The 22,242-nt window shown below is 35.1% G+C and overlaps 1 protein-coding gene across 1 annotated transcript in view; it reads right to left on the reverse strand.

Moving 5' to 3' along the window:
• MRTFB (myocardin related transcription factor B) overlaps positions 1–22,242 on the reverse strand; it is an 82,501-nt gene that overhangs the window by 59,001 nt on the left and 1,258 nt on the right. The window contains exons 2-3 of the mRNA XM_061991777.1: positions 20,234–20,278; positions 1,982–2,148 (exon numbers count right to left, since the gene is read on the reverse strand). Coding sequence (XP_061847761.1) covers positions 1,982–2,135 — 154 coding nt within the window. The 5' untranslated portion in view covers positions 2,136–2,148; positions 20,234–20,278. The remainder of the gene's footprint in view (positions 1–1,981; positions 2,149–20,233; positions 20,279–22,242) is intronic.

Raw genomic sequence — 22,242 nt, forward strand, 5'->3', positions numbered from 1 at the left:
ACAAAACCTAGCTATAAGTCATTTCACTAATTCAGCAAACCACAAAACTACCTTCAAGTTACAGGAAGAATGCCTAAGAAAAGAAACAACTGTCCTATATAGAAGAACTCAAAGATGAAACACAAAATATGAGTAAGTTTAGCACCTGAAGCTGCATTGCTCATTTTACTGCTTGTTTGACAATTCATCTTTATCAGTAAAAGTAGGGAGACAAAACAATGTAATTACATGAAAGGTAACACAGTCACAGCGAGGTTTGTCAATAGAGCAATTGATAAGCTTATACGGGATTTTTCCTATTTAATGTAGTGCATTCTTGTGGTATAAGCTTTCAGAAAAGAAAAGTTTTACTTATTTGGACTCATCGTAAGATATCATAGAATCATCTATTTCACATTTGCAGCCAATTAAACCTCTCACATTTTCCAGAGGTATAGTTACACACAGGATGCAAAAAATCACCACTACACTCTTTTTTATGAGACTTACGAGTTTGTGTTGGCACTTTTAGCCTCATTATGAAACAGCTTTCTTTAAATATGTATTTCTGTTGTTTCCGTCATAAAAAGGTAAAATGTTGGAAACCATCTTAAAACAAACTTCTCGTATAGACATAACTTATCAATTCAACAACAAATAGAAGCCAACAAAACCCAGTGTCTTCCAAATTACAGTTTTCTGACTTAGAAAAAATAATTCTCAATGATGTAGAGCCCAAGTATTAATAAATTAGCTGCAGATCCCTTATTTAAAATACTTTGAGTAAAATGTATCAGTTAGTATAGCATTCTGTTTCAAGATCTTCATACATGGAAAAAAAAGAAGGAAGTAACTGCAAGACAAGATCAAGTATTCATAGAGATTGTCATTCTACATTTATATAAGCCAAGCCTAAGTCTCTCCCCTACCATATCTTCCCCTTATTATGCTTTTCTTTCTTAAGTGATATGTAATCCTGTGGGTATATACACAAGGCAGCAGTTAGTCCTTCATTGTGTCAACAGGAACATCTTGGTCACAGACAACATTTCATGTCTTTTTGAAACAGAGAATACCTTGACTTGGACCTGGCCCAGGTATTTGATATGCATACAGCCTAGTAATATATACCCCTTTTTCTATTTTAAAGACAGAATATTCAGGTAGTTTTCTTCTTATTTAATACTGCTTATACTATTGCAACTGAATTAATGGTTAACTGTAGCTACACTGATTCTGAAAAACACTTCAAAAAAAATCAAAGACATAATTTACATAATTTATATTCCCACTCTAATACTGGAGAACGAATCTTCATTATCAGAAGATATTAGTGTGAGGGGAAAATAACACCCAAACCAACACAAAAAAGGTTCCTGTCTTCTCCCCAGTAAAAATGAGGCTACATTTGGATTCGGATCTAATTCTTCCTGATGCTTACTGTTAACAGTGGAAACACTTTTTTTGTAAGTTGCCATGCCAACAATAACAAGGAAAGTCACTGGAAGGATTCCCAAAATGTAAATCTTACTTTCTATTGTTTTTCAACCTTGAACTATGTGGTGACTTAAACTTTCTGGGATACAATGCAAAACTTCAATTCTGGATTATTTTTGCAGAAAAAAACCCCCAATCCTGTTCTTGATAATTATCCCTTTTTGTCTGATAATTTAATAAAACTCTCAGAAATATTTAATTATCCTTCCATTGTATGCTAGCTGTGGTTTAAAACTATTAAAAAATATAAGCAATCCCTTCTATATTCCTCAACATAGTATTACAGATAGTGTTTTAAAGTCAGACTTTCAAGCTGTCATGACAGGTGAAGCTGATCAGGACATATTTCCTAACACACACCGTAGCACTTCAGCATCACGTGCTTTGGAAAGAGCAATTGAAGAGAGTCAATCAATGTTCTTTAGTGAAATCAAACAAACCATTATTCCCACAGAAAACATTTAAGCAACGTAGAGAAGAGGAGAACAATCGGTCTTGCACTCACCATTCTTCCGTTCATTGAGAGAAGGCAGGTACTGACTGGGCTGCAGAGACAGTTCCTTAAACTCATGGGCAACTGCTTCGCTGTGAGGACTTGGTGCAAGTCGTGGTAGAGATCCAGAGTCATCTTCAGCATCTGCTGTCCCCAGGTGATCCATGGTGCTAAATTGTCTGAAGACAGGGAAAGCAAGTGGCTTCTTAGTCACATCATAGCTGATAAAACTAATTTAAAAAAAAATCACCATGTAGACACATTCCTTTTTTGGTTTGGTTTTGGTCAGTTCCTTTGTGTACAAAGTGCTATTTGAAAGTGATAGATACCTTTTCTACTAATTTCCCTCAAATATGATGGGTTTGCAAAAATATAGTTAAGCAAAGTATTTACAAGCAATTGAATGGTCAGTTAGTTTTGCAAAGCAGGACAGTTTCTCTGCTCACTTTGATAGAAAAATGTTAACTGTCAATATGGATGTGCAGAAGTCTCCTGTGCCAACTCATTTATAAGCAAAACGTTCTCCTTTTTTCAGTACCTTACATTAGAGAATGTGGAATTACTACACGATAACATACAAATAGCTTTTAATATTTTTCAGCACTGCAGAACTTTCCTCGGGATCAAAAATCAATTTTGGTATTCATACAGGATTTCATCCCATCAAAGAACTGTATTAGAACCAGTTAATCTTCAACCTCTCAAGCAAGAAAGGATTTTTGCCATAATTTTTTTCAAATAAATTTCATTGTATTTTACAAGATGTTGACAGGATACAGCATGGAAGTCACAATTTATGGTTTATTTCCTTTTTATCAGTAATGTGGTACTGAGGTCTACAGCGAGGAAAGGCAAAAGTATTAATTGCTGGTACAGGCTTTTTGTAGCACACAGAGCTCAAAAGTCATTAAGACATCAATAAATCAATATAGACTTCTATGAAGCCCATCCCCGTATTCTTGGCAACTCGAACAATAAGGAATTTTAATAATTCATGACAAATTGTCTTACTACTGTTAAAATGTTTGGGTTTTTTTACCTATTTTTTCTTAAGAAACACTACTGCTTGCCCATCCTCAACCTTAAATATCCAACTTCAGGTATGCTGAATATAAATACCACACATGTTGGGGATGTGTATTTAAAGGTTTTAAAAATGCAACGTGACTCTGTGACCATATCCAAAATATTTTAAGTGCTACTTGGTATTTTTAAAAGTGTCAAGATGACAGAAGAGATCATGAGTACCAAAGAATGGCCTACACTACAGCAAGATGTAAAGAATCATGTTGCTGAAAGTGCCAATTTAAAAATAAGAACTATAAGCACCTACTGCTTGATATGTACCTCAGTAAAACAATTATGATTGATAAGTGCATATTTTCATTATTTTCCATAGTTACCAACCGGTGCTTTCACATTAAATGAAGACACATTAACTTACTGTTATGCAAGATTTTTTTCTTTGTTCTTAGCTTTTAGAAGCATAATTTACTGAGCTCTCATTTGATTTCCTGACATTACACTCTCCTCAAACTCCCACTCACCCATACAAATTAAGTACATTATTAACCAAGCAAGTCTCTTCAGAGCAGAATTTAAGTGAAAATTTAGCTGCTTATCTGCTCACATTCACAGCATTTTATCTACAATTTACTAGCTATGAGTTATGTCATGGAGTCACTTTTCAAAGGGATTAAACCACATTAGCTGTATTCATGCCATAAAACCCATATGAAATTAATGGGAACACCTTCTTGTACTGAAGGTTTAACATTTATTATGCTGCATATTAGCTGTGACTAACTCCTTTCCCTATGACAGATAACTAAATATCTTGCTTTAAATTAAACCACTTTAACCTTCATCACTTCTACAACACACTGCTGAATTACTTACATATCCATTTCTTAATTTTCCTTTCAGGAATGCTTGCAAATATGGTTTTATTGTCCAGATTTAACTAAGAACAAGGCATGCAAGAATTATATGCAACATATTATATGCTGTGATATGTTGCATTGCAGTGCAACTCAAAGCAAGTTGATTTCTCACACAAGATCTGCTTAACCTGTGGAGTAACCCTGACTACATCAGGTTGTAAAAGACACTCTGGACATCATCTAGCCCATTCCCTGACCCTGAGTAGAGCAATCAGCCACTCAACAATTTTTCTTGTCAGGTTCTACATATCATCAAAGCTGGAGGTCCCACCACCTCTGGGTAACCTCATTTTCCACCCCCTTCAAAGAGAATTTGTTCTACTCAAACCTGGCACTGTTGCCTCTTGCCTTTTCTAACACAGATGACATTGCTGATTCTGACTTTCAGATGACAGTTTTTACTGTGTTTCATAGAGTACATGAACTTGATCATTAGGAAACCTCTAAAACCAAAGCTCCCCTATGCAGAACTCTAACCTCTAATTTGAAAGTTTCCAACACACAGTAAAGTCTCATATATTGCAAATGCCTTGTCTTAAATCGTATAAACAACTGTAACCACTAAAAAGAAAGTTGTCCATTAAAAAAACCAAAAAAGCCAAAACATCTACTATTTATCAGTTTACTATCCTCTACCACTACAGAATTTCACAGGAACAGGCTTCTGGGAAGTGGTTGTCTATACTGGCTGACAGAGCAGGATGAAGTCCTACACAGCTACCTGCAGAAGGCCCTCTCAGTTTTTTTGCTGCAAGGGTACTTACCTAGGGGCTGTCAAAAACATGGCTATTTTCCAAAACCATCATTTAACACCAGACCAAGCATGTTGTTATCTTGCTGTGTCATATTTGAATGAAAGACATTCTAGAATTTACAGAAATTCTCTCAAATTCCTCAGTCATATCTCAAATCATATTTTGCTGCTCTTTTCATTTTTACTAATGAACTGTTACTGTATACGACTAAGGAAATATTTTTGAGCTTAAAACAATGAATCCTCTTGACTTTCCCACTAAAAAATAAAAACATACCGCTACTCAACATTTCTACAGGGTTTTATACTAAGGGAATAAAAAAAGTCTGTGAACTACATCATCACCGTCTGGCTCAGATATACTAATGATCCATAACAGCTCCTTACTGAATCAGTGAACAGAACATCTAATCAATACTATAGAGATGACAAACTGAAGACTTGCAATAATGAAGTATAAACAATTACTTTTATTCTTCAGTTTCCAAAAGCCATTCTGATCTTTCTAAAGTAACTGATTGTTTGGATATCAGCAATTCAAACACAAACCACCTTTATTAAAGTCAAACCTGTACAATAAATCCAATCATCATGTGCAAAACTGGAAAAAACATATCTAATTTAGAATCTCACGTACCATTATACTATCATATTTTAAGGATAAAATATTTACCTCCTTTCATTTATTTGAAGTCTCCTCAATCTTTGCAGAACTATTTCATATTTGCCATCTGCATTTACAGATGGTAACCGTTATCTGTGTAACCCCTGACTTTAAGCAGATCTATACACAGAAGTGTACTAATAACAGAACTGAAACTCAACGGTAAAAACATTTACAGGAAAAATACAATTAAAAATAATCTGTATTATTAAAGTCTCAATAGTGTACTCTGCATAATCCAAGAAAGCAACATTTTGTACAAGGCTAATTTCACAGACTTGTATATCACTTGTTAACTTCAGGGCCCCTTCCTTAAAACTAAGACATCTAAAGGTCTATTAAATTGTATGAACCATCATTTTACCTGGTATGAAAAATGTTTCTACTTATAAAGTGTTTGAAAGTATAACATCATCTTATTTGTAGTAACTAAGATGAAACACAGAATTCAGCAAAATGTTCAAGAGTAGTAAAATGAAAACTAGAACAAAAATATTTTCCTACTTAACCCTTAGAATAGATTATTAAAATAGAATATGCACCAGCACTGCAAGGAAGGCTTCGGTTCACATTTATCTGACAACTACATAGAAACAGCTTTCCAGTACTGGCAAAAGAGAACTCCTGTGCAGCGTATGAGTCTTATGTAAGTGTTCTCACAGATTGTAGGTGGTTGCTATCTTTCTTAACTTCTGGAGACAAATGCTTATTTTATTTTTAAACATTTTATCTTCAAAAGACAAAGCATATTTCCTTAGAAAAATCTTAGAATAGGGAAAAAAATACAGACTTTCCTGCCACTTGACACACTAGGACGGGTATTTTATTTGGCACAAACTACGAAAGCTGGATGAGGCTTAGGTAGTAAATCAGCGTTTATTTTAGAAATCTACTGGAAAAAACAGTTCAAGAATCACAGTGCGTTCAAACTCTCTCCAAGTCAAATGGCTGACCTTAATGCAGCTCACCCATTTACATCTGAAAGGAACTTAGGTCACAGTACACAGTGCAGCACCAAATAACTACCAGTCACACCAGATTAGATATTAGTAATGCCAGGCTCACATACAGAATTTATTACAGAATCGTGTGAACATTAGCAGGCAAATCATTCAGGCTCAAGTGCCTCCATTTATGAAAGCCAGTAAAATTTTAAATGATAGCACTAGCAGTCTATAATACACTAGAACTTTTAGAGGGAAGAATACCAGAATTGCTAAATGTTGCTTGTTTTTCTTTCTTCAATGTGTCAGGAAACACCACATGAAGAGACTTAAAAGCTCAAGTACCATATCCAGCAGGTTAGCTGAACAGTTGCCAATGAATGTGACTGGCATTAAGCTCTTGGATCTCCTTGTCAATGCCTAGAAAGACCTCAAAATCTGTAAGGATGGGGACAACGATCTCTAATGTTAGAGTAGTAATAAGCATTTAGGGGACCATTATGGTTTCAAGTATTACAACAATTTGAACAGTGAGCATTATTGATTTGTATTTGAGATTATGTGCTAAATCACAATATGAGACTAACCTGGCAATTCCTCTTTCCATCTCATTAAAGAAAGGCAAAACTCTGCTTTCAGAATGCAGCTGGCTCTATCAATTACATAGATATGCCTGCAACAAACTTCCTTTCTAATCTTCAAGTTAACAGAGACCCAGTGGTCAGAACCCTTGGAACCCTTGGCTCAGTACCTCCTTTTTTCTACAGGATCAATCCCGGCAGGACTTGGACATAAACATTCAAAATGCATAGGAACATTTAGGTCACTGAACAACACGGTAACTGTAAGCTAGAGTTCCCAAAGACAAGAACTGGGGATGAATACCCACTTCAAGGAGAGGAAAAGATGCGACGTTTTTAAAGGGTGACTCCTCTTGGCATGCTGCCTATCAGCAAGGGGTAAAAAGAAAATTAAGAAACAAATAGAAGGGTTGGCTGCAAGAAATCCATCTCAAGTCAGTTCCTGGACCAATATAAAACCTAGGTGTCTGTCACAAAGACTGTAATGGTCCTTAGCCTAGTATATAATGTTTTTACCGTGACCTCTAAAACATAGTGTGTTCTCTTTGGTAGACACTAGCACATATTTCATTTCAGCTGTGCTTATATCCTACTAAACACATAAGACCTTATTAAATTCCTATTTGGCTATTGGGGGGCTACTTATATTTCATTACAAAATGGAGAGAGAAATAATAACAGTAATGGTAAGCAGCAGCTCTGGAAATACAACGTATCTAAAAGTAACTTAAAGGTATTCCTCCAGATCATTAACTTCTCTTTTCCACCAAATCTTTTACACTGCTCTTTTTAAAACAGTAAAGATGTAAGAAGCAAAAAAGCCCTTTTGCATTTAGCACTGCAATTTTAACAAGATGTTACACAAAATCTGGGGTTTTTTTTCTTTTTTTATAAAATTATCTCAGGTTTTAAATCCACTTACTGCAGCAGCATTTAGGATGAGTAAAGATGAATATATGACTGAGTATAAAATAAACAGACATAGAAAGTACTTGCTATTAATATTCATCCAGATTGTCAGTAAATTAATTGAATACATTAATCTAATTTATTTTTGACATTCACCATTTCACTGATAGGAGGAAAGGTCTCCAATTAAGTTTGCCTCTGTTCCAAGAACAATGCATATTCTGTTGAGATTTAGGCCCCCCATGGTGGATTCAAAGACCAGTTTCTAAGACTATTTTCATGAGAAGGACTCTTGAAAATATTCAACCATTTTAGTATTCTACTTCACACAGTGGTATAATGCTGTTCTTTTTCCCAAAGAGAACAGTGTCAACACTGCTGACAACTCGAGTGTTGCACTCAACTTCTGCTGTTAGCTTCTTACACAACCTCTATCCTTAAAAGTATTCTGGATACAGCAACTGAACTTTGAAATTAAAACTGATGTTGAATTACTGTACTGAAAGAGAAATTGCAATCCTACAGTTAAAATACAGTGTTTCTATATTAATTAATAAAGAGAAATTTTTTGGTAAAATATGCAGTAGCAAGGATTTAAATAATACAGCTATTTTTTACAAAGGTAATTAGACAAAAGCAGAACAAGATGAGAAATATCAACAGCTGACTAACCATGAGTAATCATCATCATGAAAAGCTCACTGTTACTACTCATTTCTTTAAAAGACAGTGTGCAGAAGTACATGACAGAACCGAGGTCCTGTCACACTTCTCACTATACCCACAATTGAAATGATGTGCTTCTTAAAGGAGTATGGAGTCAAGCCTGGACTAATAAGTATTTCAGATATGTTTCCTCTTTATTTAATAAATTATTGAGATAAAGATTTTGTAACTGTCGACTCTGAGCAGACATTAGAAGACCTTCAGAGACTCATTTAACACTTCTATATGTTTTGATGACAATGCTACTGTAAGATTCTCTTTACAAATTCGTAGAAGCAAATCTTTAAATCTCAAGTCTGACTAAAGTCTGAAAAGAAATAAGCTATGCTAGCAAATGCACACCATGAACGAGGTAAAGTACAGAAAATTACCTCTATCTGGACAGAGGCAGGGGATGAGTCAACAGAATACTAGATGGTACACTCCTTCCTTTACCATTTCCAGGCAACCCCCCCAGAAGAGGCACCTCATCTCATGGCAAATGTGGCCTGTTAAGTGCAAATTAATTATAAGGCAGAGTGTGGGTCTGTGATGAACAAAAGTGGTCTCCCACAGGTTCCTTAAAGTGCAAAGAAACCAAAGCTTCACCCGTTGCTGTGTAGGGCCATACAGATGACTTACCAATCCCTCTTTCACATTACTGCCTTCTCAAAAATAACCCATTCAAACAAAATTTTGTAAAATCTTCCAGGCTTCACTTAAACGTTACCCTTCAGTGGAAAGGATGTAACTCATAGCTGTGAAGCTTATTGTTTAACTTCTTAAAGATCTCATAAAAAGGTTTTAAGTATATATATTACAATTACCTTCTGTGTTCATACTTCATGGGCTTTAAAATGGTAATTAATAACAGAATTTATCCAAGATACTAAACTTCTTGCAAATATTTTAAGTAAAGCAAGCCGAGGCTCAATAAACAAGCCAAGGTCCAATATTCAAGCCACTAAAATGAAACCAATCCCTCCAGATGGAAGTAATGTTTAAATTGTGTACTGATTATATCCAGCTTTTCAAATCTACCACCTTCCTTTAAGAAACAACTATGAAAATAACTCTGCAGCATAAATCAATATCAATAAACAAATGGTTTGATGGACCAAATGAAAAGGCAGAGTTTAGGACTAGTTGCCTCTTAACGACAATAGATGGGCAACAACTTTCTTCTTTTAAGAAAAGTATAAACTACCTTGCTATTCTATCACGAGAGACATGATCATCTAGGTAGCTGTTCAAGCTATTAAAAGCCAAGCATTGAAGCTACCATCTATTAACAGATCCAGACAACCCAGAACATCTATTAATATACCTTCGACTGACACAATGCATTATGAGTAGAAGTTACATTATGCTTAGTTTACAGTACAGTACTGTTTGTAGCATGAAGTTCACAAAGACTTAACTCATGTTGAGAGCTCTGAATCATAAGAAGAAATTTAATCTTCCTGCTGTTACCTAAGCACTCAGCAGCAACAAGAATCATGAGAATAACATTTCAAAGCATAACAAACAAATGTTCTATGACTTGTCATATGTGAAGGACTTCCACAGAGTCTTCAACATTTTCCATCTTTCATTAAACAGCTTCATAAAAATAATTTACCTTTCTAGTTTAAAGTAACATCTTGTTTGGATGTTGCACACACACATACATTGTGCATGCCCTTATAAATACTCAAGTATTTGCCAAAGGCAAATACTGAAAAAAATCTAAACCTGACATTTCCTAGTTTTCAGTCTATGAACATTATGTTGTCAATATTTAACACTTGCCTTAATTACTAAAATTTAAAATGCCTATGTTAACACTGGCAGCAAATAAATTTAGACTCAGCATAGAAAATAACACAAGGTGAGTTTTATAACATTCAAATTTAGCAAGACAAAGAAACAAAACAACCCAAAGAGAAACCATTTGCACTATCAGAGTGCAAATAAATAATACTTTTAGTTTCTCATCCTCATGGATCTCTACTGATTTAAATTAGATCTCTTTTCCAATAACATCTAAGTGACATGTAATTTCAGAAGCAATTGATTTAAAATCCAATTTTTAAAAATTCAGAGGTTTTTTAAAATAAGTTTAAATCTCAAGTGCTTAGCAATAGTGTTCAAATAATGGCAAGATAAACTCTGATTTATCAAAACAGCAAGTTCAGTTCTAAGATAGAAGACTCTAGGAGGAAATGGTACAATATTACGTGCTCCATGATTTTCTGTTGCCAGTAGAATCTATTTATGTAACTGAAGTAGAAAACATATTAAAAATACCCCACACAAGTGTTCATTTTGGTACAAGTGCTTGATAGATCAAGTCTGTAGTAATGGTCAAATATTTATATGAACACATCATATGACTGATAAACATTTTAGTGTCATGCCCTAGAAGTGAACATTTATTTTTAAAAAAGGAAAATAAATTACACAGAGCTTTTTACAAGAGTTGTTCAGATAGTTGAGAACATAATTAATTAGAAACCTCTATCAATAAACTGGATCATAACTTCTAACAATTCCTTTACATGTTTATATTCCTTCAATAGCCAAAATGCTAATTTATATCAAAAACAAATGTTGGTAGAACATCTAAGGCATTTCAGAAAAGGTTAAAGCACTCCATTATTTCATTTGTTTGCTTAGCTACTTCAAGATGTTCCATTTATAAGTAAGCTGCAGGTGCTATTCTGTTTATTTTAGTGCCTGTAAACCAAGCCCTTGAATTGAACAAAGCAAGGAAAACGTTAGGATTCAAGTCTAAGAGGAAGGAACTGCAGGACTGTTTCCTGTTGAACATGCCACTTTCTACCTTCATAAGCATGACTGAAAGTTACACAATCACTTCTAGAACATGAAATTTCTTGAAATGGATGTACTTTGCTTCTTTTATTTCAGTTACAGAGATTAGCAAAATTAAGATAATATTTGAGATACCAAAGACTGATATTTGACCTCGCAAAAAATTAACAATTGACTTTTGTAGGATGAAATTTAACTTCCTATTCACATTCAGCAGTCGAATAAATACTAATTAGACAAGAGTTCAAAATAATGTATCATTATTAGGGATTACTAACAACTTCAATTTGGGGGATCTTGCAAATATCCATGTGATTATGTCTAAACTGCAATTCAGTGCTCACATGCAGAAGATACTCAGTTATGTAGTCCCTACTCACAACCTTAGGACAATTTAGAAACTCTGTCTTTCACAAACTGTTTGCTTCATATCAACACAGTCACCTTCAGATATTAAGAACACAAACGATAATTCAAATTAGCTCCCATGGAAACCACTCAACTTACTGCTCTTAACTCTTGAAACTAAAACATGTAAAATTTAACCTACTTATGGACGATCCAAAACTTTAGAAGGTGAAAGATTCATGTTTAAATAAATAAAAAAACCCACAAAAATCAACATTCTGTCTGTCCATCTTCAGCAGCAACTATTCACTATGTGTTCTTTATTTTATTCATGCTAAGTGCTTAGAGTGCATCTAAAATACTTTCTTTTCTGTTCTCTTATTCACAATCATGTATCCAACCTGTAAAAGGCATTATGATACGTATCCAATTGTCCCAAAGGACTGGTTTTACTTTGTAAGTTATTATAAGTATTTAATCCTCTCCTCTCTTCTATTTCCTTTAACTAGAAAGCAAACAAAGGTCTAGTACCAAACAATTAACATGTCTGGTTTACAAGTTCAGGAGACTATATTCTCTTTGTCCAATTGAATTGTTGAAATGTGACACATTCTGAATATTAACAAAAGAATGATTCATAGCTAATTAAAGAAGGTGAAGTTAAAAAATGACTTTTTTATAGTGCTACTGTCCCGATTAGACAAAACCACTGAGTGAGCTACAACTGTAAGAGCACTCTCCAAGTGCTCCCAAAGGTAACTCACAGTTAGCTACATACATTAAACAGATGTATTCGTCACATGCTTGCTGCATGGGTATGAATTCTAATATTTCTCTACTTAACAGAGGCAGCAAAACAAAACTTCGGCTGTCCCATAATACCATTTCATGCTATTGCAAACTCTTCTACTCAATACATGTAAATTATTTTCCACTGTCTTCGTCATTATCCTAGAGTCAGAATGAGGTCGATATACTTCTCATTTCTTAAAGCCAAAGCTGCTACCAGATCCAGGCAAATATGTTTATTTGTTTAGCTTAAAAGTATTACTTTCTACTCCAAACTTTAAAAACACTTAAAAGGGAAAGAGGACATTTGTTTCATCACGTATACACCAGCTGTTATTCAGACTCAAGGCTTCAGGAGGACAACCTCTTTCCTTCTCAGTCTTCAACTGATTCTTTCTCCAAGTTACACCTACTGACATAGCAGGTTAAAGAAAAGTTATTATACTGTACCTGGAAGCAAACAAAACAGTGTAACATTACATTAGATACAGCGTAACATTACAAGGTCTTCTTCCTTGGAGGTGTCCAAGACTCACCTGGACACATTCCTGTGTGATCTGATCTAGGTGAACCTGCTTCTGCTGGGGAGCTGGACTAGATGATCTCTAAAGGTCCCTTCCAACCTCTACCATTCTATGATACATTTGCTTACAGTGACCTGCTTATACCCCACATCGTAGTAAGTGACCTAATTTTTCATACAACAGTGACAAAAGGTCAGAATGTGAAAGCAATTACATCAGTGGTAATAGATTTACACCTTGCAGTATTTACCAAAGAATTAAAGTGGTTTTGGTTTTTTTTAATAGATATAAGGATGCATACTAAAAGAATGCTAAATTTCATGCCTTTAGCAATGACTTTCAGGTAGGGAAAATAGCCACAAACCTTAAAACTTGAATATTCAGCATACCAACTACTAGAAATTGAGCATGAAGATATATCACAAACAAAACATTATGACTTTAAGAGAAAAATGAATGAATTTTAAGACAAAATAACACTCATAACTATACAAAAGCCAAACTTCTACTTCTCAAATAAAGAACATTTCTTCTAAGAAGGCCAATACTATCATTTATTGTTTCTTTATAAATACAGAGCCAAGACTGTAAGTGATCAAGCTTAATCCCCGAATCAACACCCATATTCTAAAATAACCAGAAAAAGTATGCTATTAGTATGGTGTCTGAAAACTCTAATGCTATAAACAATTTAATGCTGTAATCCACAGTCCATGCCCTCAGTGCCTTAAAAACCAACTTCTCACGATCTCCAATGTTAAAATGAACTTGAATTCAATTTTCCATACTGAAATTAGCTAAAGACTAATAGGGCAGAAACTCTGGGTCAGGAAAGTTTATGTTGCCTAAGGCCACTTTCAAAGAAGTCTTATCTGTTAAACTATTGTGTGTTCCAGTGTTTCATTCCATACAAAGCTGCTTATTTAAAAATAAATAAAAAGATAGAGGGCAACCATAGAATTGTTTAGAGTAGACTTCTGCACAAAGTGCTACACTTAACAGCTGTAAAACATCAAAATTCTCTGCTTTTCGAGATTTTCTCATAATACAACTTGAAGTGAAAAAAGCCATTAAACCGTCCCCTCGTAAAACCATCATCACTCGCATCTCCCTCAGACACAGAAAAAAAGAGTCCTCTGTTTATGCAAAAATGACAGTAACTAAGAACAAGCTTGACCAAGAAAGAAACATAACAGCCTTCAGAAATACTTAAATCAAGAGCCACTCAACAGAATGTTAATAAACATAGAAAAAAGGCCTCTTCTATTCAAAGATATAAATTTCATATGTATAGACTTAAAAATGAAAAGGTCTGACTGCAACAAATTATTTCCTTCACTCAGTTAAGACTATTTCCAAAAATCATCTCTAAGGAAAATAATATTTAGAAATTTACAATTCAAGTAATAGCACAAAGAATCAACTTCACACTCATGACTGTAAAAAATCCAGACAGTCTGTACCCATCTTTCCACCCCACCCTCAGTTTAATTTTTCTGAATTAAAAAGGAAGAGGCACCACTACTGAAATCTGCTATGCTAGTTTAGAAAGCTCCCGTGCAACGCTGCCTTATTACTACAAAACTTATACAGCACTTGCTAAATACAGCACTCCTTAATTCTACAGAGATCTCCTGCCACCACTAGAATATCTGCTTCAATATTTATAAATTTTGAGTAATTTATAAAATTTTGAGTTATTGAGTAATGAGATTCAATGGCATAGTTAATAAGTATAGGGCACTTCTGTTAGAACCCAGCCCATCTGCAATTGTGGTGGCTGACAAAATTAGTAGTCTCTCAGATGACTTTCACCACCCAGTTCCTGGTTATGATGATCCTGTTCACCCTGCTGGGTCAGTTGTTGGCATGTGTGCTCTTCATCCACGGAGAACTCCATCAGCTTATCAAGTCTGAACAACTGTCTCTGTTAACTTGGCTAACCTGAACGGAAATGATTTAGGAGAACAAATCTGAGCTGGTGAAAGTCTCTGGTAGAAGTGGAATGACAGGCTCCACCAGAAGACAACTTGTATCATCTTAATTGTGCTTCAGAAAGTTATGCAGCTGCACAGATCTCTCCCCTTACCTGAAAGTATACTTCAAATATGAAGTAAACTTCAGCTAGCCAAAAAAATCCTTAAACGCAAGCTGAAGTATTTTTTAATATATTTTCCTAATAGCCTTCTGCATAATGCTAAGGAAAAAGTACTTCCTGAACATTTCTTTTCATGACTACATCAAAACTACAGTAGCAGTCAATTTACAAACTCATGAGCCCAAAAATAATTCCAGCTGTAATTTCTCTCCTACACATTTAATTTTATTTGTATACTAGACATTTTTGGTCTTTAGCAGCGTAACAGAAAATGTACTTGCTTGAATTTTCCTTCTGACATGTAAGACTTAATTTCTATCATTTAACAGTCATCAAACGTACCTTATGAGGGTAAGTATGTTTCAAAACACATTGGTTAGATCCATTTACTACGGACACAATGTATTTAATCTCTCATCAATAACATTTTTAACAGCATTAAAATATATTTTTGGAAAAAAAAACTGCAAAGCTTTATTAGAAATCCCGTTGGAAAACTGTATAATGTGAGGAAAACAAGACATTTATTAAATATGATCTGGTCAGATATAATTACTCTAGATCGGGTTTCTCTTTCTTGGCTTGTTTTTGTTATTTCTTTCCTGGTATCAGATCATAGCTAATTTATTCCCCAGATCAATTCAGAACCTGCTTTCCTTCCTGATCCTTCTTCCTAAATTCTCTATTTTTTTTCTAACCTCCATGTGTCACTAAACCCCTTCCTGTCTCAGCTTCCACTTTATCTGGCAAAAGTGCTCTCTATACCATCCTTCCTTAACACAGCTTTTCTTCCCTTGACCACATTCCTCAGCAAGCCAGCATAAGGCTTGGCTGAGTCTCTCAAAATCCTACCTATGGAGGCCAAGAACCCATAGATAGATCCAAGAGTTGCTACAGAATACTTTTGCCCTATCTTCTGGCCCCATTACTGTCCCAAATCTTTGAGGAATGGTACATTTAGAACCACATCTAAGTTCCAGAGCCTCTTGTCAGCTAACAACCTGGTTTAGCTTGCAGAAAAGGAAGGTACCATCTAGTGTTTTATTCATCCTCCAGTCCAGATTTCTTGTTTGTTCCTTTATTGCCCACCTTTGCTCCTGCTCAGGACTTTCTCAGAGCAGAGAAAGACTGGCTGAAGGAGGTTGTTACAGTCTGCATTTCACCCTTTGTCTGAGATCCTACCTTTCTGTTTTCCCAGATCTTCGTGACAAGTTTTAAAAACCAAGCATACTTTTCGGTAAAAAAGAAGAGCAGTCAAATGGTTAAAGTGGTAGAACACAGGAAGGGTGGAACATCTGGCAGAGGAAGGAGGCAGTCATTAACCACTCAATGTGGATCTACCACAGCCAGAATGGTTTGCCTCACCATGCTGATCTGACTCCAGAAGAAAATCACAAATTACACCACGTTATTCATAGAAGCAAAGAAAGTTGCTTGAAACTGTCTACAGATGGAGGGTGAATTATTAAAAGCCTGATTCACATTGAAGAGTTATAATTCCTATAACCACTAAGATGGCTTACATTTTGCATAAACTGATGGCATTTGCTCAGTACACCCTTTATCTTACACCACATGAAGGTATTTGAGTGCTGCTGTACTATTTAATTTAAAAAAAAAAAGCATTACCATACATAACCCATAAAATTCAGAAATAATAAGATTATATAAGAAAGAAGTAGCCTGTCTGGAATTAAGTATTTACTAGAAACACAGTACCTGAGCCCTCATAGACCAGATATTAAAATCCTTCTGCTGTACAGAAACTGCAAATGTCATGACAGGCACTAGAAAATTGAGGATTTCAGTCATTCCTATAACTTCAAACACAACTGTGTGATGTTGGGATCAATCTCAATATTTACCCAAACTGTACAAGCCAAACTACGGAAATGCTGGATTTCTCTTAAGAAATAACAAATGTAGTCCCAAACAAATGACTTGTTAACGGATCAGCTTTGCTTTTGGAGCAATTCCTTGGCATTCAGTGATACCAAGTATTATTAGCACTTTCAGGTCTTACAAATTTTATTTAAGTTTTGGATTTTTTACCTGAAAAAACTTTGAGGTTTGTAAAAATACATTAATCAGCACAAGTTCATCAGCTTCTCCATAGCACAACCATTACATTCTGTAATATTACTAAAAAACACCCCACTTCGTAATAGAAGAAAAACCTGAAACTGGGGACTGACGTGCAAACGTATGTTCATGGGACATGAAGCTTCACATAATATCAATGAAAAAAACAGAGAGATTTATTAGTCCATTCAAAGACCCTTCAAATCATATACACATGGTAAAATTCAGACCAACCATAATGAACATAAAGGTCCCAGTAATTTCTTTGTAGTAATCTCTGCATATTCTGCAAGCTCCATGTTCAAAATACATTGCAAAGCCTCATCTGCCTGATTGCCACCGAAGGACATAAAGGCACTAACACACTACTTTGCTTTCACACTTACAAAGTCACTTTACAAGGTGTGCAGAGAAACATGGCTACGTCACAGCATACAAAAATACTGATAACACATACAACTTCAGCAGTGTTTGAAAACTCAAAATGATACTAATGCTGACACCACACGCTCTCTCAGAAAACATTAAACACTTAATAAGATCATAATTCACAATTTATACCGAATACCTACCAATGTAAAAGAATACCTATGCACAAAGTTGCATCTGCAACACTGTAGTGCAGAAAGGAAAACATCCACCAATGTGACATTCAAACACAGATTTCTTTGCTAATATTAAGTAACAACTATTACTCTCCTAAAACTTGACTAACATGTGGCTCTAAATCCTGATAAGTTCGAAGCATGTGTTCAATTTTGTGCAATTCGCTTAGTCTCACAAACATACTTGAAGCTTTGCATCATTACGACTTTACCAAACAAATATATTTTCATTTTTCAAGAAGGGGAGCAAAATTAAGGGTTGTCAGCAATTAAATAGAATGTCAGGAGCTGGAACTCTACGTCTTTTTTTTCAGGAAATATAGAGAATCTTGCCACATCATGAGATAAGAACCATTTATAGTTATTAACTGGACTTTAGTGCAAGGCACTAAAAACTAGAACTCTATTTTAGTTTCTCTGCTGAACTTTTGAGCTACATCTATAACAATGACTTGTAAACTGATTTCAATGTTTCTAGAATTTTTAACCAAGTTTTCAGCAACTGTTACCTAACTTCTAACATTAAGTTAGTGGACTTCTAACATTCAAAACAAAATGTGGAAATAAAAATACACGAGTACATCTTTTTCAGGGATAAAAATTAGGGCTCATTTTCTTGTAATGTCACAGTTTGAGAAGGATAGAAAATGAGTGGTTTTGTCTTTATTTTCAGTGTTTTTCTTATTTGCATTTCAGTAGTTGGTGTGAAGATCAAAAGTGAGCTTTAACTATGACTTCCCTCTCATTTTGCTGCTTTTGGCGTCAAGCCCAGGTTTAAGCCAGTTTTCAAACATTTAATTAATGGCCTTAGCCAAATACGCAATCTTAAAATACTGTCTACTGAGACAACGATCAGAGAGATTCAGTTTATTGCACAAGTGCAAAACTGTTATACTAACATCTGGATTTAATAACTGTAATATGAACGCTTTAATAAATTCTGCAACGTGCATTTTGCTTTGGAGTTTCAGGATATGGAAGATTCTTGTGGCTGAGGGTTCGACAGAGCTTCAACAACCCCAAAGAGTAGTTTTACAGCAGCTGTCAATCTTTACCACAGAAGAAAAGTCTGAATAAGTTCTGTTCCAAAACTAATACTATGCAATTTTGGCTCTTGAACTTCAGGTGATAAAAATGCTTAAGAAACAAGCCAGGAATACTGGTCATTGTGCTAAACACAGCACAGAATAATTTCATTTATAGAAGCAAATAGGAAGCATTCATGGTTGTGAAGGGTAAATAGGCTTAATTTCAGTAGTTAATCTCTTGTAGGCACACTGCTAAAAAATGGGTATATCTACAGTAAGGAACAAAGGCTGCAGATTTACTAAACAAGGAGGTGAACTGATTTGCCAAGTCTAATCAAACATGCTCTTCGTGTAGCCTGAATGCAACCCTAGAACACATCCTACCTTCAGGTCAGAGGAAGCTCTCCTATCTTTAAGTGTTTCCAGTTGCTAATTCTTTGCCTAACACTAGAGTCCTGGGGTTTGCTGGAATATATCAATGCTCCAGATACATACCACCTTCTGTGTAATCCAGAAAGTTCTGTACATCTTGCTGCCCTTCCATTTTCTGGAGCAGTTCTTAGCCATGAAGCTGTATGCAGTACCTGGCTTTTTCTGTAGAGGTGGAGCCAATGCTCTGTTTTATCTTAGAGAGGCCTCAGTTGAAATTATTATGGAAGCTTTAAGTTTGATGCTCTGTCTCGGTTATTCTGAAAAACCAACCCCTTCCACTCTCCCAGTAAAGTCCCTTTTCCCATACAAAAGATGGGGAGGGAGAAGGCAGGATCAGAATTTTCACCATTTTTTGTACATGATGAACGTCAGAAGCACACAGTTTCAACACTGAGAATGTTTTACTGACATAAGTTAAGTTCCTTATTTTCCTAAGATACTCAAATCCCTGCCTAACAAATACTGAAACAGAATTCTGTCAGCAGCTGTTAAATCTTCTCGGTTACTCCCTTCAAGAGAGAAGTTTCCTCTCATCTATAACTGGACATATTTGGTCTGGGGGTACCTTGGCAGTGCTGTGCTGTTAAGTGCTCTGGCACTGTGCTGGTAAGAGGCTGAGTCACTATAGAATAGCTGTTAAAAACCCCCAAAATGCTATAGAGGCCAAAGTCTCACATACTAATCTCAAAACTATTAACATTTAGAAAATCACTGACATAATCTGTGAAGGCTTGCAATCAGTCCTTTAAAATGGAGAAAAAGATTACTTAACCAATATAAGAACATTTAAATCAATTCTAAGAGATAATGGAAAAGCACATACTAAAGCAAAAACATCACAATAACTTGCTCTTCACTTATGTAACAAAGGTAAAACATAGACCCGAAATCTTGCTTGCATCAGAACATCTTTCTTGGAAATCCTTCCATGTTAATAGGATTATAAAAGCAGTACAATTTAAAGTGATACACAGCTCACTATGAAATAGCATTATAAAAAACTGTATTTAGAAAGCTTTAACTGTTTAAAGACATAACACTTACCTTGTATCACTAGCTTCCTCCTACAGTGTCCGTTTCAGCACATTTCTGGTCAATTGGAAAGATAGGAAAAACAAAAATCACAAAAATGTCACAAGATTTTCTTATTTCAAAAGTAACATATTCTATTCTATCCAAGAAATTAAAATCTTAAGGATACAAGTTGCTCTTTCTTGGTTTTTGCAGTTAGGTTAAAAATCCTTATCACTAATTTAAATATGCTCAAAGCTCATTTTTTTTAGTATCCTTCATATTACTTCTCAAATTCTAACACACAAATTATTTGTCTTTCCAGTTACCTCTGGAAAGAATAAGATTGCTAGAGATATATCACACACTCCTTCTCACTTAGCTACAATATATAAGCCTAGTCCTAGATCCTTCAAGTCCATCTTGCACAATTGTTTAGAGTAATAATGTCTTCACACTTGGAAGTTTACGTGCCAATTATCTCTATGCACTATAACTTCATTTAATAGCAAATGTATCTCATTTTCTTATAGATTCCAGTAGAAGGAAACTTTATAGAGAAAAAACACTCACACACACATTTTGCTTTTTGCTCCAGCATTTTATATGTACCCCCCTGCACAATGAGGTCCACCTAGATCAGGTCGCATAGAAATGTGTCCAGGTGGGTCCTGAAGATCTCCAATGAAGGAGACTCCATGTCCTCCCTGGGCAGACTGTGCCAGGGCTCCCTCACCTAACAGTAGTTTTTTCTCATGTTTAAATGGAACATTAGAATATTTTTGGGTACATACAGGTCAATGGAAACCTACTGCTTACTAACATTTAAAAAAGTTTTAAAAAAATCATAGTGATCTTCCAGGCTGGAATTTATTAAATGTCATTTCATTAACAAGGTTTTCCAGTTTTGCCTTCAAACCCATAGGTATTAGTCTAAAAGATCCCATATATTGCCTTGATACACAACATTGCTTTTGCTCTGAGAGATAAAGCCTAACGAATAGAGTTTTTCTTCTGTTGAAGGTTGGCATGCCCAAAGGCTGAAGCTGATGTTATGGTTTCTGTACATAACAGTGAAAGAGTCTGAAAACAAAACACATAAAATAATCCAAATCAAAACACACATGAAGTTACCAAATGGAAACACCAAAAAGGCCTAAAAGAAGAAATGACCTACAATAAAAGGTATTCCATCTTCCTTCCAATAATTAATAATTGCTCATCAGCAATCTAAATGCTGGTTTTAAAAAAATCAAACCCAAAACCATAACTAAATCTATTCCATAGTCATCCACGTTTTCATCAGGATCCAATTTGATTTCTAGGCTAACAAGCAAGGGCTCATGTATAAAGACTAAATTTACCTATCACGTGACTGCTCCTAAAATATCATTAAGTTCAGTTTCCTACATTTCCTCAAATATAGCCAAATGGTGAAAATTGTTCTGCATATCCAATAGTGTATTAAGGATTTTCAGCTTCTCCGTGTTATTTTCTTAATAACTGGTGTGATTTAACAGACAGAACTCTTTCAAGTCTTAAATGTAATACTCATAATTTGCCCTAACTAATTACACAGGAAAGAAAACTTCAGGAAGGAACTAGATAAAATGTCAAACATTAAGTAAATAATGTTTTGAAATGCCAGCTGTGCCTCTGTTGAGAGCTTTAAAACATCAATTAATTCAAAACCTGGGCACTTTTCCATCGTAAAGGGAAAGACGTAGCATGAGGAAGAAGCGTAATCACCTTCCCATAAACAAGAACTTCAGAACATGCTGTACGCACGGCTGCGTAAGATGGGTTTTTTCTTAAAAGGTGACTTAAGATTAGTCTAAATCTGTCAGACATATTGACAGCAGTTAGGAGATTTCATGGTGCTGTCTGTGAAATACACAAGATATTTTTCTGATACTTCATTATTTAAAAAAAACAACTCCAAACCCTGTAGTTTTTATTTCAGTCATACTGCCTGCTGCAGCCATAAAGTCCTAGTGTTACCTCTCTCGACTGCACTGAGATGACACAACTGCAGTTTTCTG

The sequence above is a fragment of the Colius striatus genome, chromosome 3, assembly GCF_028858725.1.
Source record: "Colius striatus isolate bColStr4 chromosome 3, bColStr4.1.hap1, whole genome shotgun sequence".
Taxonomy (NCBI): domain Eukaryota; kingdom Metazoa; phylum Chordata; class Aves; order Coliiformes; family Coliidae; genus Colius; species Colius striatus.